The sequence below is a fragment of the Solanum pennellii genome, chromosome 6 (assembly GCF_001406875.1).
Source record: "Solanum pennellii chromosome 6, SPENNV200".
Classification (NCBI taxonomy): domain Eukaryota; kingdom Viridiplantae; phylum Streptophyta; class Magnoliopsida; order Solanales; family Solanaceae; genus Solanum; species Solanum pennellii.
The window spans coordinates 53,788,502-53,803,599 of NC_028642.1; the positions used below are offsets into that span (position 1 = coordinate 53,788,502).

Genomic DNA, 15,098 nt, shown 5'->3' on the forward strand with positions numbered 1-15,098 from the left:
GGAGGGGGGGAGGTAGGAGTTTAAAAATAAAAATTTGGAGTTGAAAATATTTTTAAAAAGTAAAATTAATTTTTTGGGGAGGGGATGGTGTTGGGGAGGGGGGCGGGGGGAAGGATGGTCAGAGATCGGATGAAAAAATAAAATTTTGAAATTGCAAATATTTTTTTAAAAATTGATGTTTTTCTAAAAAAAATGTAATTTGAAATTGGATGAGAGCTTTGGAAAATGTTTTCCTTAATTTTTAAAGGGAAGTCATTTTCCTTAATTTTGAGGAAAATAAGTTAATTTGGAAAATATTTTCTAAAACTTTTGCCTCAACCAAACATGAGAAAATTGGAAAATATTTTTCAGAAAATATTTTTCTTCGTACCAAACACAAGTGAAAAATGAAGTCAATGATAAATGCCTCCTCCGAATAATGCTTACTTAGTAGGCGCTTCCATATGAATGGAATAATAATCGAAAAAATAAAAGTATTTTGAAATTGTTATTGAAAAAGATGGAATAGCCTTTGATGAATTGCATGGTAACTGATGAAGTTTTTACTTAGTACATTTTATTTTTATTTTAGGCTTGTCCTCAAATAGATCGGTTTTCAATTTTTACTATTATTTTCGTTTATTTTTAATTGTCATATTTTTCTTTTTTAGTGTCAAATGATAAATTAAGTATGTTGCTATTATTTTATAATAATTTTTTTTTATATTGATATGCAATAAAATTGTAATTTATAGTTATTTTTGCATAGTTTTTAATATCTATTTTTTTGATTAAAATGTTGAAATAATGAAATCTAATTTTGCCTTAAGAATTAATCAAATTTACTTTTGAAAAGCATAACATGACAATAAAATGTGGATAAAAAGAGTATTTTGATTTATTTAAATGAAAATTTCTAGAGAAGTGCGTCCTCTTATTAGTTATTGGAAAATTGTATATAATAACAAACTATTAATTCAAATTAAATGTATAAAATATAGTTTGAATTAATTGTACCCTGGAGCAAACTATTGTCATTTTCGCCTCTTTCATGGTGGAATCTCGCTCATCACTCTCGTTTTGGTGGCAGTCTCGCTCGCCTCTCTCGCTTTTATACAAACACAAATGTGTAAAATGCTTTTGTGTTTGTATAAAGCGAGATGAAATTGTATGTGTGTGTGTGTATATATATATATATATATTTATTTATTTATTTATTTTCGTTCTCATCTCTCCCCTCTCTCAAATTTCGCTCGTCACTCTCAGATTTCGCTCACCACCCTAGTCTCTCTCGTTTATACAAACTGAAACGAAATGTATAAATTGTGTTTCTGTTTGTATAAAACGAGAGAAAATTGTATACACACATGCAAATACATATATCTTCGTCATATACATTTATAATTATACAATACAAATATTCCTTTGTCAGTTTTATTTTGCCTTTCTTTTTTTCTCGTTTTATACGTACAAAGATTATACAATTGGTCTTTTGTATATAACTGTTTTCTTTTATAATGTATATTGAATTGTACAATTATTTTCTATGTATAGCGAAATATATACATTTATGTTTACTATGGAGTGTGATTATATAAATTAAAACAATAGTATGAAAATATAATTTTTATATTTGGTATATGTAAAAATTGCTTATAGTTATTTATCCCATGGGCCCACAACTGCTCAACATAAGTTTAAAAATATTTTAACTCATTCGATCATAAGTTACACAATTTTTTTTGTCATGTTCAATAATTAGAATTATGCCTTTCCCCGTAGATGATTTTTTCCAACCCGCCGAAAGATAAGTCCGGGCTCGATATATATTATTTTATGAGAAAATTATGCGTATAAATAAATTTATGTTAGTTAATCAGTTAACACAGCTATAGTTTATCTTAGTTACAATTTACGATTTATTTTTAGTTATAATTATGCGGGATCAACTTTTTTGTTTTATATAATTCACACATTTGTATAATTCAGAATTTTATAATTTTTATATAAATTCGGAATTTGTATAACTATTTACACTTCTGATGTTTGAAATCTTATGAATTTGTTATTTCAAGTTTATACAAAAATAACTAAATTATACAAATGTACCTGTGAATTATACAAACATGTAAATTATACAAATCTATGAATTATACAAACGAGACAGCTTAAACTGTAACTATAACCGTAAATATGTAAATTATAGCTATAAAGCACAGTTAAATTTATTGTAATGGCTATTTTTGAAAGTTCCCATTATTTTATTTGTTTTAATATATAATTTTTGTTAATATTTTAAACGTAATTTTTAAATAATATATGTGGTACATGTGATATTTTGAGAGTCCTAATTTGCAAGCGACCCCAATAAACCTAAATGAATAAATTACTCCTCGAACTTATTGAATAATTTTGGAAAGCACACACGTTGACAGTGACATGTGTGCTTAGTGAAAATAATATACGTAGCACGTGTGATATTTGAAGAGTCCTAATTTACGAGCCTCGACGTATGTGCTTATTTCCTCTTATATATTAGCCGTGGATATGTTCTTTAATCAGTTTTAGAGGGCGAAAAAATCGATAGCTAATGTGGGATGATACAATAGAGTAAATATGTGGATTTGAGAGTTGTTATTTTATTAAAAATTCATAATGTTCTTTGACATATTTCATAATTTGTTTATGTACTTCACAACTAACTTATATGAGATATTATGATATAGTCATTATCGTGTAGGGACATGTAAATTAACTAATTATGCCGCAAAAAAGTTTTTTTTGCTATTTTAATGTTAGTAGTATGACTTGTGAAGTATATATATATATAAAAATATAAATTAATGTCTTGTAAAAAATTATTTATTATTTTGATATTAGATATATTTTGAACCACTTTTCTATAACTTAAATTATTGAAATATAAAAATTAAAAACTATCTAAAAATTCTAAAAAATGTGGACATTTATACTAATGACGCGTAATTGATTGCAACAATTATCTATCGTCGACAAAATGGGAACACTAGATAGTATGTAGCCACAGAGTTTGAATTTCATGATCAATTGATAAAATATTTTTTTAATTTCGTATGATTTGATTTATATCAATTTAATATATTTTAAAAGAAAATATATATTAAAATGTATTTTTATTAAATTAACTTTATAAGGAAACTCGAAATTTGATTAGTTATTAGTATAACTATATGTAGTTATTAAATATTGCAATATAATAATTTAAAAATATTTTATTACTTTTAAATTGAATAAAAATATATTATAATATTTTTTAAAAAATAAAAAATCAAGTAATATAAAACGAACGAACTTGAAAAGTCAGTTTTTATACGATCATCAAACGAAGGTTCAACCTCTTTTGACTATTAAAGTTGCACATCCCCCAATAGAACTCCAAAAATAGACATCAAAGAAGTGAATACTATATTAATTAATTTCAGGATTTAATAATTGTTTCAAAAACTAGACGTGACACTCGAAGTTTTAATTTATTATACCAAAAATGTCTATAATATTGATACTTTATTGGAATAAAATTCTTTTTTAATGTGTTTGTAGTTTTTTAAAAATCTAATTAAGGAAAAAGAGTTGAATATTATTGATTAATTTTATGATTTATAATTAATATATAATTTTTGATTAAAAAATAGTTCCCATATATTCATAACTTATATATATATACACAAATGAGTCATATATATTCTTTCAATGACGGAAGTGAAAATTAATTTAATTTTAAATTAATGTTTTTATTAAAACAAAAATTAAGCATATTTGATCCTTTTCACATATTATTTTTTATATTCCAAAAAATAATTCAAGTTTATGGATTCTTTTTATTTGTGTAAGAATATAAAATTAATTAAGTGCGAATGAAATAAAAAAGAAGAAAGAATTTAAATTATTTTTTTACGCAGAAATACTGTACTTTTATTTTGAAAAAATTACATAAATACACAATAAAATATCATAATCTTTAAAATTTCTTATCATTTAAAATAATTACAAAAATCTTTGTTCAAATACATTTCTAACCCCTCTCGAATACATTTCTCTCATTATGTAATATATCATTTGCAATGTATCAGACAATCAATGGATATATTCGAAAACAATGAAAAATTTAGAATAATTGTATTAGAGAAATTTCTGATATAGGACATAATTAAATCCAAAATGTATGAAATTCATGTACTTTATACCTTCATTTCTTATATATGCGATTTGTTTCAGGACATCTACGTAGATTTTACGAAAAATGAATAAAAAATATATGTAATCATTAAATAATGCTCAAATTAGTCATTAAATTAAAAAAGGCCAAACCTAAAATTGTCAAAAAAAAATAATTAAATATACCTCATGTGAATTTTATTTTAATAAAAAAAAAATCCAAAATTGGTGTGAAACGGATTATATCTAACGTGATAATGCTTCAGTTTATTTGGAGTAAAAAACTAAATTCATAGTGATCTGTACCAATCAGAAGTGGATTTAATCATCAAAAACGTGATCGGGTTTACAGTGACAGTCCTGTCACCTAACGGACTCATATTAATCGTAGATTTAAATCTTATTTTCTCAATCAACGGCTGTAATAACGCTGACATTATTTTAAATGAAGTATCCTTGCATAACTATAACACTTGTGGAATTTGAAAATTGCAATTTTAGGAATATTCGTTAAAATCCACGGCAACAAATCAGCGATATGTTCAATTATATAATTCATTATTGGCTATAAATTTTCTGCAAAAAACAGAAAAAGAGGAGTGAGGAAGAAGGAGACAGTCTCCATGGATTCACCAAGTAAGTATTACAATCCCCAGTTTTGTTGTTTCTGTGATTTCGTTATGTTATTTGTTGTATTTGGTGTTGGAATGAAATAGATTAGGGTGGATTTAGTTATAATGCTCGCTATTTCGTATTATTCTACGAGTTAGAGGTCAGGTCCGTGTATATTCTAATCTCACCGACCAAAACAATGGGATTATACGGTGTGTTGTTGTTATTATTATGGTTTACCTTAGCTAGTTTGGGATTATGTGTGTATTCTAGGCATGGAGTTTTTTCAATATTGTCACTTGGTTCTTGAAAATTGTGTATTTTAGCTTAGATTGTGTATATCTACAACCCCTTTATGTATATAGCTGCTGGATTAAGTGGAATCATTTGAAAAATTGTTTTTTTTTTCTGGGTTTTTAACTTTAAGTTCTCTATGGGCTCAAATCTATTAAGTAATGTACAGTGATTATTAGTTATTGAAAATCTGCACTCAGTTTATATGTCTACTCATAATTTACTATGAGTAAATGGGAAGGTTGAACAGTTTTTCAACTGTGTGCCTTGTCTGGTGCTCTGACAATTACAAATTCTTGTCAAGGCATTTCCCAGTAAGCACGCATTATATGCAGTGTCTTTGCATTTATTTGATATCTAATTAACTTGTGGTGATACCATAACTTGATCTATTATGGGGAGTAGGTGGTGCTGATACAAGAAAATAAAGAGATAAGTGTGTTAAAATCTACTCGTCTCATCAATACATGACAGGTTTAAACCTTTAAATTGGTTGGTAACTCTTTATGGTGAGAAATTGTATGTAACTTTAATATTTTACATGCTAAGTTGGGGTTGCTGAATTCAGTTTCTGTAGGTCAATCTGGCCCCATAAAACTTCAGAGAGGTTTAGCATTGGTAGTAGTAATTGTTCAACTCTCAATGGTTTTGTGGGCTCTCTGCGTCCCCATTAATATTATGTGATGGTTAGGTGAATTTGTAGTCTCCTTTGTTTCCCAACCATAGAATCCCAAATGATATTAACTGGAGTGGAAACGTGAAAGAAGTGTTTATTTGTAGTGCTTCCTGAATACTCCAAAGCATTGAATGCAATAGGTTTCTTTGAAATCAGTCTATCCAGGTAAGCATCATATAAGCTTTGAACTTATCTCTCTAGTTCAAAGTGAATGTCATGGCGTGACTTGACACAATTTCTTAAATTAAACTTGGGAAGAAAAGTAACAATAATTTTTGAATTTGGAAAATCCTGCTTAATTTTTTCGAGGTATCATATTCAATGAGGCGTGAAATGTTAAAACACTTTGTTAACCAAATATAGCATATATACATGATTGTTGAGGATTCATATAGTTGACCCCCACTGATTTTGAGTTCAGCATTGTTGTTGTTGTTGTAGATTATAGAATTTACATTTAGGATCAGATGAAAAAAAGAATCTTAGCTCCAAATAAAAAAGGAGCAGTCTTAGTTACTGTTCATTTAGATAGAACTGAAAGTTCAGCGAGATATTACTATTTCAATTTCTATGATGTGTAGTATTGTGCATCATATAAAGATGGTTCATAATCTAAGTCGGGTTCAAATTAGCTCAATCTAATTAGTTAACCAAATATCACAGAAGGAATATAAAGGATTACTGTAGGCAAGCCAACTAGCGTGTGATTGAAAGTAGTTGATTCATAGAATTAGTGAACCAAATTATGGCCACCCAAAAAATCCTATTATAGATTAAATCTTATTTCCCATTATTGATTTTCAGAATAAGAATTGAATGTATATCTAGTCTAGTACTTTGTCCAAAGTTCATAAGGGTATCCCATATTAAACTAGGATGTAAACATTGGATTGAACTTGTTATGATATATTCAGATATCCTTTGTCGCAAGTACTATCCATTTATGCTTTGGCTGAACAAATCCTTGGCTCTATATTCTTCGCACATTTATCATCCCATCTTTAACTAGGATGTAAACATTGGATTGAACTTGTTATGAAATATTCAGATATCCTGTGTCACAAGTACTATCCAGTTATGCTTTGGCTGAACAAATAGTTGGCTGTATATTCTTCGCACATTTATCATGCTGCCTGTTGCTAAACATGTGTATTGACCATAACTATCGACTAATCCTAATTTAGAACTGAGACACAGTGGTTGTGGTGTGAGTATTGCTTGTTAATTTCCAAAGGTTTTCCTTGTTTTAGATTGAAAATTAAGGTGTTATAACTTTTCTCAAGCTGCGATGAATTGGATTATCAGAATAGATCAATTGATGTCAAGTGCATGCATTCATGTATATATTGGTCTCTCCATACATGCACCATTATATATACCATGTTCACGTGTGAAATCATTGGCCGTAGATAGACAAGCATAGGTAACGTTTATAATCATATGTGTTCATATACAGAATCTTACATCTTTCTCAATGTACTTTACAGGTGTTATCCCTTATATCTTTTTGCTACTTCTTGTTGGATGCTCGGCCAGACCTCTCTACCCACTTCCTGGCAGAAGAAATGATAGGAATAAACAGCCTTTACAAACATTTCGAGCTTACAACATTGCACACCGAGGTTCAAATGGAGAAATTCCTGAAGAAACTGCAGCAGCATACATGGTATGTCTACAATAGAATCATCATATAATTTTCAAAACATCCAGTTTCCAAAGTAGCAACTAGAAACCGGGTCTAGTCTCCAATAAAATGGCTTCACTTATGGTCACATGGTTGATACTGAAATTACAATTATAGGGAAAATTCTTTTTGATGTTTGTATAGCACCTTTCTGCTTGCAGTAACTGATGTTGAAATAGAAGCAAACAGGTTGTTTCTATAAATAAACTGCAAAACATGCCCCTGAAACTCTAGTATTATGCAGAGAGCTATTGAAGAGGGTACTGATTTCATCGAAACAGATATTTTAGCATCTAAAGACGGCGCTCTTATATGTTTCCATGATGTCATACTTGATGATACAACTGATATAGCAAATCACAAGGAATTTGCTGATCGAAAGAGGACCTATGATGTTCAAGGGGTTAACACTACTGGATATTTTCTGGGTATGGATGTTATAATTTCACTTGTGCTAACTTTTGTTTTATTCCGTTGATAATAGATTATGTCCTCTTGCTGTCACATTGAGTTAGCTTCATTTTCTTCATTTTACCTTCCAAGTATTGTACTATTTCTTTACTGATATGATATGTATCATTACTTCATCTATTAGTAATTTCTTGTACTATTATGCAGTTGACTTCACCCTTGAAGAATTGAAGCTTCTGCGTGTTAAGCAGAGATATTCTTTCAGAGATCAGCAATATAATGGTTAGTTTTCTAAGCGTTCCTATAAACATAAAACAAGATAGAGAAATTTATGCTATGTGAAATGTTACATCAACAAAAAATGGTTCTTTTGATCGACTCTTCCCAACAACAAGGCATGCGTGCTCCTGCTATTACTCTATATGAGGATAGTTTCTTCAGAAAAATGCATCTCACTGCCTCCAATATTTTTCACCTTTTCCGTTTTCAATTAACTGGCAGGAGAATTTTCTATCATTACTTTTGAGGAGTTCATCTCAATTGCATTGGATGCCCATAGAGTTGTTGGAATATATCCAGAGATAAAAAATCCAGTCCTTATCAACCAACACGTGAGTTCACTCCCTTTCTGCTACAAAATTGGTCAAACTGATATTATTGCAGAGTATGTTTTGCTGGAAAATCAGTTGATACCCTTATGTATTACTTTCAGTTATCTTATACACTAACTACTGGTTCCAACAGGTCAAATGGCCAGGTGGCAAGAAATTTGAGGACAAGTTTGTTGAGACACTGAAGAAGTATGGATACAAAGGTTCATATATGTCGAAGCAATGGTTAAAGCAGCCTGCATTCATTCAATCTTTTGCGCCGACGTCACTAATTTATATATCAAACCAAACGGACCTGCCTAAGATCTTCCTCATTGATGACACAAATACACCAACTCAAGACACCAATCAGGTTTTCATACCCCCGCTCCTAGCTAGCACTGTATGTTACAAAGAATAAGTTGGCTATCTTATGTTGGAAATGCTAAATTCCAGAAAGAAAACAAAGAAAGTTTTTACCCACAATTTAGAAGCATTTACAAAAAGGAAACCCAAACTTTTAGGACTTTGATACAAGTGTCAACTACATCTGCAGTCTAGACACAGCGGTAAAGATTTGTATAAAGTATGTAGTATTCAGATCTTGTTTAAAAGTTTACAGGATTAACAAGTACACTTTACAGGCTTGATAAAAAATAAAAATTTTCTGTTTGCTGATTAAGAAATTAACCTCCAGTCTAACATGTATTCTCTTTTTAGGAATATAGTTTTGTTGAAAAGATACCCTAGAGAAATCTGATTGTCACACCGTTTTGCTATTAGGAAAATTAATGATCCTTTTTACATTTCAGTCATATTGGGAGATTACTTCAGATGGTTATCTTGATTATATCAAGGAATATGTGGTGGGGATTGGGCCCTGGAAGGACACCATAGTTCCTTGTTCCAACAATTATCTGCAAACACCTTCTGATCTCATCGCAAGAGCACATGCCCGTAATCTACAGGTATCTGATCAATCATTGATTATGGGATATCATTGACATGTGAAGTTAATTGATGATATGATATTTTCTTCCACTGGTCTCTGTTCCACGGTTTTTGATTTTATTGTGCGATATTAGATTACTGTTAATTGAAGGAAAAGGAAATACCTATATATCATGTACAGTGTGTTCAATTGACATGTTATGTACATTTTTAACTTGTTGAGTCTGTTCTGTTGTAAGTTTGAGGGGTGCTGGGTTGCTTCTAGTTGGTGAATGTATGCCTCTGAGTTCCAGGATCATTGTTTTTACATCTAATTCTTGGAGAACCTAATGAGTCACTATGCATTAATGACTAGTGCCTTCTATCGTAGATCTGCTATCATCTTATGTTTAGCACGCCTCTTCTTAGAATTGTCGAGTTTCCATTAACTAGTGCCTTCTGAATTATTGAGTTTTCAAAGAAATGAATGAACCTGCTTTAATACCTATCTCATGTGTAGAAATGGTATTTCTTTTTTCTCCTTTTCCGTGCAATTCATCTTACTTTCATACATATTCATCCTCTGAATTTCAATAACAAATCCAGGTGCATCCATACACTTTCCGGAATGAGAACCAATTCGTACACTTCAACTTCAGTGAAGATCCATACAACGAGTTCGACTACTGGATAAACAAGATGGGAGTTGATGGCCTCTTCACAGACTTCACAGGCAGCCTGAACCACTATCAGGAATGGACCAATCCATTTGCATCTGGAGAAAAAGAAGCAACTAGGCTTCTGAATAAGATTGAATCGATGCTTTCCAAGTTCAAGTACACCTGAGTTAAATTCTATTCAACATTGTCTGTGGCAAGGCAATGCTATTTATTGGTCTGTATATATCATTGGCTTTCCAATTTATATTTGCCAAAAGAAAAAACAGGTTTCAATATATTGTGATTGGTGCAAATGACACTCTTGAAGCATTTGGACCCTCTAAACCCTATCTCCTACATTATTGATTTATACAAGAGATTTGCCTTCTTCGAAAATTTTGTTTGATGTTCCTCGTTGGTGTCAAATTCTTTACACTGTCTCCCTTTTGCCTACTTGCTTCTTGGATTTTAGCACTCTTACAAAAAAGCTTAATAACTAATAAAGAAAATAACAATAATAACATACTCAATGTAATTTGGTGTATACCTAATCTTAATCCTATCTTGTACAAAAAAAAGAAAACATAATGAAGGAAAAAACATATGTCAATTTAACATACATAAATTGCATATATTTGACTACTTAGCTTCTCGGCAAATCTAGTATTTCGCCTTGATTTTACACCTCACAAACTCTTTTCACATCTTTATTGAGTTTTTGTATTTTTGTATTATGGAGTAGGGTTTTTCGATTTTTATTGTACTTTTATAATTTGTGCGTTGATTGTATATATTTTTGTACTAGATATTTATTTTTACCGTCGATTGTAACCTTGTAGACATATACTTATATTTCATCCTTGTATTTTTATACCAAGCAAAATTAAGTGAGTAACATACGACATATACAAATTGTATTTACCAAGATTGTATGTGTTGATATAACCATTACAGAAAATGAATATTAGTAATACAATCGGATGACAATTGAAACAGTACAATAAACCTATGAAATTAAAAGTGATTGAATACAAAAAAATATAGTCCCATGCTTTTTTTTTGTTTTGTTATTTGTATATCTGAATTGTATTTGTCGATATAACCTAACAACAAGTACAAATGCGTGATACATCAATATAACCTAATTGCGCATATGAATACAAAAAATACAAATCAATGACACTTGTTCCATTTTTAATTAATAAACTGAAAAGTAATTATATCTTACTTATAAAAGACAATCTCAAAATACTTTCAAAAAGTTGGATAATATATTTAACTTTTTAATATTATATATCAAAAAGTTCAAATTTATCAGTTTAATAAATTATTAATCAAAAACTAAATATATTAAGTCACATATAATAAAATAATTACACTAATCTGTATCCGGTTCCTCAATTACACCTTGCGCAAGAAACCAAAAACCGGTACGGAGCACATACAAATTCACTTGAGACTATCGGAGAAGAACACCAATCGGCGAAACCAATATGTTGTTTCAACTTCCTCGCCTGACCAATGCTCTCCGGGAACCATTTGACGCCGATCAAGCATACCTTCACCGGAAAACCATTCTGCAAAACCTCAAGTATCGCAGGTACCAGAATCACATCTTCAAATTACATATCCTTTTCGTTTTTGATTTATAAATTTTTTTCTTGTTTTCAGTACTGCAACTTCACTTGAAGAATCAGAACTTGCTCGAAAGATTGTGTATAAATGGGACGAAGGTACTATTGATTTGTTAAGAAGTACGTTCTTCTTTTTTTCGTTTTGAATATACTTTGAGATGCATGGAAATATGTTCAATATAGTCATCTCAATTAGCTTATGATTGAAAGGAAGCATTTTGAAATTCTTTTATTCCCCTTTTCATTTCCACTGCTTAATGAAGTGTTCTGTAATTGGTGCAGCTTCTCCTGAGTTGCGGCAAGCCTATAAGCAGTTTATAGGCGCGGTGGTTGAGTTGATGAAGGGTGAGATTGTGTCAGAGGAGTTTAGGGAGGTGGCATTCAGTGTGTATAGGCTTTTCAGTGGGCCAATGGTGGAGGGTGAGGAAAACAGGCGTATTGCTGAGAAGAAGTAAGCATACAATTTCTAGATGTGTTGCTTGAAGATAACATTTATCTCCTTATTTTGTCTGTGTATATTTATATTTATGGTACTTGCTAATCTTTAGAATAAATGAGGATCAGTTGGGGATGGGGTGGAGTGGTGAACCAATTGGTCATGTTGATATGCTTTTATCGCTAGGAAATAAATGGACAATGTCGGCTAGTAAAATGAATAGGTGCATGATCAATGATGCCTTAGCTGCTCAGCAGGATCTTTAAGTCTCTTTTTTTCTTCATCGAAAAGTCTCTTTTTTCATCCCTTTTCCCAAGCACGTGAAGTTCTGTAAGCTGGGATAAAAACTGTTCCGACTGCTTGATGTATCCGTCTCTCGTTATAGTATATTTCAATCCACTTGTAGTTGGTATCTGTTCCTTTTGATACTTCTTATTTGAGAACCTATTCGCCAAAAATAAAAGAGAAAAAAGATAATTGCTGATGCTAGCTAGTATCAGGCCAAATGAGTTCTCATATTAGGTCCACTTATATAGGCTTCCGCTGGGTCCAGAAGCATTGTGGGCATTTAGTTTTTTGCAGAAGGATCTAAAAGGCATTTTGTCCTGTCCGTTGATCTTTGTGTATCAGATTCATAAATCTTCCAAAGCAAAAAGTCCACTTCATTACATTATATTTCATTGAGTGAATTAGTTCTTGATACTCTACAGAATACTGTACGTGTTAGACCTTTTTAATTGTTAGGCAAAAAGATCACCCAGTAGCGGAATGTTCTTGATGGACGTGTTAATGTTATTCATACCCAGAAGTCAAAAGGTTTTTCAGTCCTTGATTGCCAAAATTAAGTTACTCCTTGTAATCTATATCTTAACGAGTTGAAAAAATGGATTCTAGAACCCAGCATGCTTCTTATACTTTTCTTATCTGCTGCCAGCTAATGAATTGTTAGTAAAGATTGCATGACTAACATTTGTTGTGCGCAAAGTATTAAAGTTTCTTATCAACATAATAATTAGCATAAGGTTGAAAAGAATCTAGAGTAATACTGATACAGCAACAACAACATACCCAGTGTAATTTTACATGCGAAATAAATTGCGAATAGTAAAGAGCTGGAGGTCAGATATTAGGTGTATCTTTTCTCCTTCCTTGAATATTTTGTGAATGTCTGCATGCTGAGAAAGTTTCTTTGACTGCTAGTCTGAAAAGTCTTATCTTTTATTTCGAATGCAGGCTAGATTTGCAAAAACTTGTTGGCTACGTAGTTTCAGACTCATTACTATCAAGAGTTGCCTCTTTAGCACAAATATTGTATGAGTTGCAGAATAGTCATCCTGGAATTGAGACCGCCTCTTTACCAGAAGTGTCTAATGGAACTACTGATGAACTGGAATTTGGCTCGGACCTTGTGTTCAGACCTCCAGCTCGTTTTTTAATTGATGTTTCCTTGGAAGATTCTGATTTTTTTGTTGAGCAGGACAGTGCACCTTCTTCGAGTCATGAAACACAGAATGAACATGGCTCCTTCTCAAATTTTAGAGAATCTGTATCTGGTGGAAAATTTGATTTAAGCTGGTTAAGAGATGCCTGTGATGAGATTGTTAGAGGAAGTACTTCACAGCTTCCTCGAGATGAACTGGCAATGGCCATATGCCGCGTACTTGATTCAGAGAAACCAGGGGATGAGGTTACAATATACCCCTTCCACTTCATAGTTCTGTGACATGCTTTAACCTCATCTTTTGGCACATCAGTTCCAGAAGCATATAATCTGTTTCTTTTTTAGATAGCTGGCGATTTGCTTGACCTTGTTGGTGATGGTGCATTTGAAACAGTTCAGGATCTTATCATGGTAAGAATTTTGAGCTGATATTCTAATTATTGTGGATCTTCATTGGACATATCATCAAATTGTTCTTTAAATTTATGATTCATTGAAGTAAAAAGTATGTACATTACGTACAGGTGTAAAGTAGTCTGAGTCTGATAATATGTTTTTAGGATTGGTTGAGAGATTATAAATTCAAATGTGGGACTCAATAGTATTTATGAGTTGAGTTCTCTAAAATGATTTATGGTAAATAGGAACAGTAAGCAATCAGGTAGAGAATCATTCAAATAGCAGCAAGCAATTAGGTTCATCCATTTGCAATTTGGTACTGTTTAAATTATAATTTTCTCCATTCTACCTTTTTCATGAGATCTTGTTCCTCCTATCTCAGCACAAAAAGGAAATTGTTGATGCAATCCATCATGGACTAATTGAACTGAAAGCTGACAAGATGACTACAGGCGGGCAATCACGTGCTCCTAGTTATGCCGTCCAGGTAAGTAATAGATATATAGCCATGATAATGTCATACATACAATGCCACACTTGGCATTTGAATTTACTTGTTACTTGTCGAGCAGGTAACCGTTCAAACCGAGTCTGAAAAGCAAATTGATAAACTTCGTCGCAAGGAAGAAAAGAAGCATAGGCGAGGAACAAATAATGGGGTTGAGGGTGATTTGTCCACCGTGAGTTTTAGTTCCTTGCTTCATGCTAGTGAGAAGAAATATATATTTGAGGACCTCGTTGGTCATGGTGAAGGGACAAACACCTTAGGTCCTACAGCCCTTCCTCAAGGAACTATCAGAAAACACTACAAAGGATATGAAGAAGTCATTATCCCTCCAACACCAACTGCATCTATGAAACCCGGGGAGAGACTGGTATTTCCCTTTTCTGCCTTTTGCTTATTGTTGTTTATATACTTTGGCTTAATATTGGAGACATTTGTTAATACTGTTGTCTAGTACTTCTCTTTTCTGGTCCTCATTTTATTATATTATATGTATATATATAAATTTAGAGAGAGAGAGAGAGAGAGGGAGGGAGGGAGGGAGAAAGAGAGGAGGAGGAGAGGGAGGGAGAAAGAGAGGAGGAGGAGTTAAATTCTGAAGGCACCTGGATATAACTAAAGAACATTTTCCTGCAGCAAATGCAATGATCAGAT

General features: G+C 31.6%; 2 protein-coding genes across 3 annotated transcripts in view; both read left to right on the forward strand.

Moving 5' to 3' along the window:
* Positions 1-4,655: 4,655 nt before the first annotated feature.
* On the forward strand, positions 4,656-10,425 carry LOC107023892 (glycerophosphodiester phosphodiesterase GDPD6). Its single transcript, XM_015224729.2, has 8 exons — positions 4,656-4,809; positions 7,243-7,421; positions 7,684-7,867; positions 8,058-8,132; positions 8,352-8,461; positions 8,595-8,813; positions 9,253-9,408; positions 9,977-10,425. The coding sequence occupies exons 1-8, from the start codon at positions 4,797-4,799 to the stop codon at positions 10,214-10,216; spliced, it is 1,176 nt and encodes a 391-aa protein (XP_015080215.1). The 5' UTR covers positions 4,656-4,796; the 3' UTR covers positions 10,217-10,425.
* A 982-nt stretch (positions 10,426-11,407) lies between these two features.
* LOC107023087 (DExH-box ATP-dependent RNA helicase DExH14) overlaps positions 11,408-15,098 on the forward strand; it is a 35,872-nt gene continuing 32,181 nt past the window's right edge. Inside the window, exons 1-7 of one of the 2 annotated variants that reach the window (XM_015223635.2) lie at positions 11,408-11,629; positions 11,701-11,783; positions 11,946-12,114; positions 13,333-13,786; positions 13,886-13,951; positions 14,322-14,426; positions 14,512-14,814. In XM_015223635.2, the coding sequence (XP_015079121.1) occupies positions 11,523-11,629; positions 11,701-11,783; positions 11,946-12,114; positions 13,333-13,786; positions 13,886-13,951; positions 14,322-14,426; positions 14,512-14,814 (1,287 nt within the window). In that variant the 5' untranslated portion in view covers positions 11,408-11,522. The remainder of the gene's footprint in view (positions 11,630-11,700; positions 11,784-11,945; positions 12,115-13,332; positions 13,787-13,885; positions 13,952-14,321; positions 14,427-14,511; positions 14,815-15,098) is intronic. The other variant, XM_015223636.2, reaches the window with a different exon arrangement.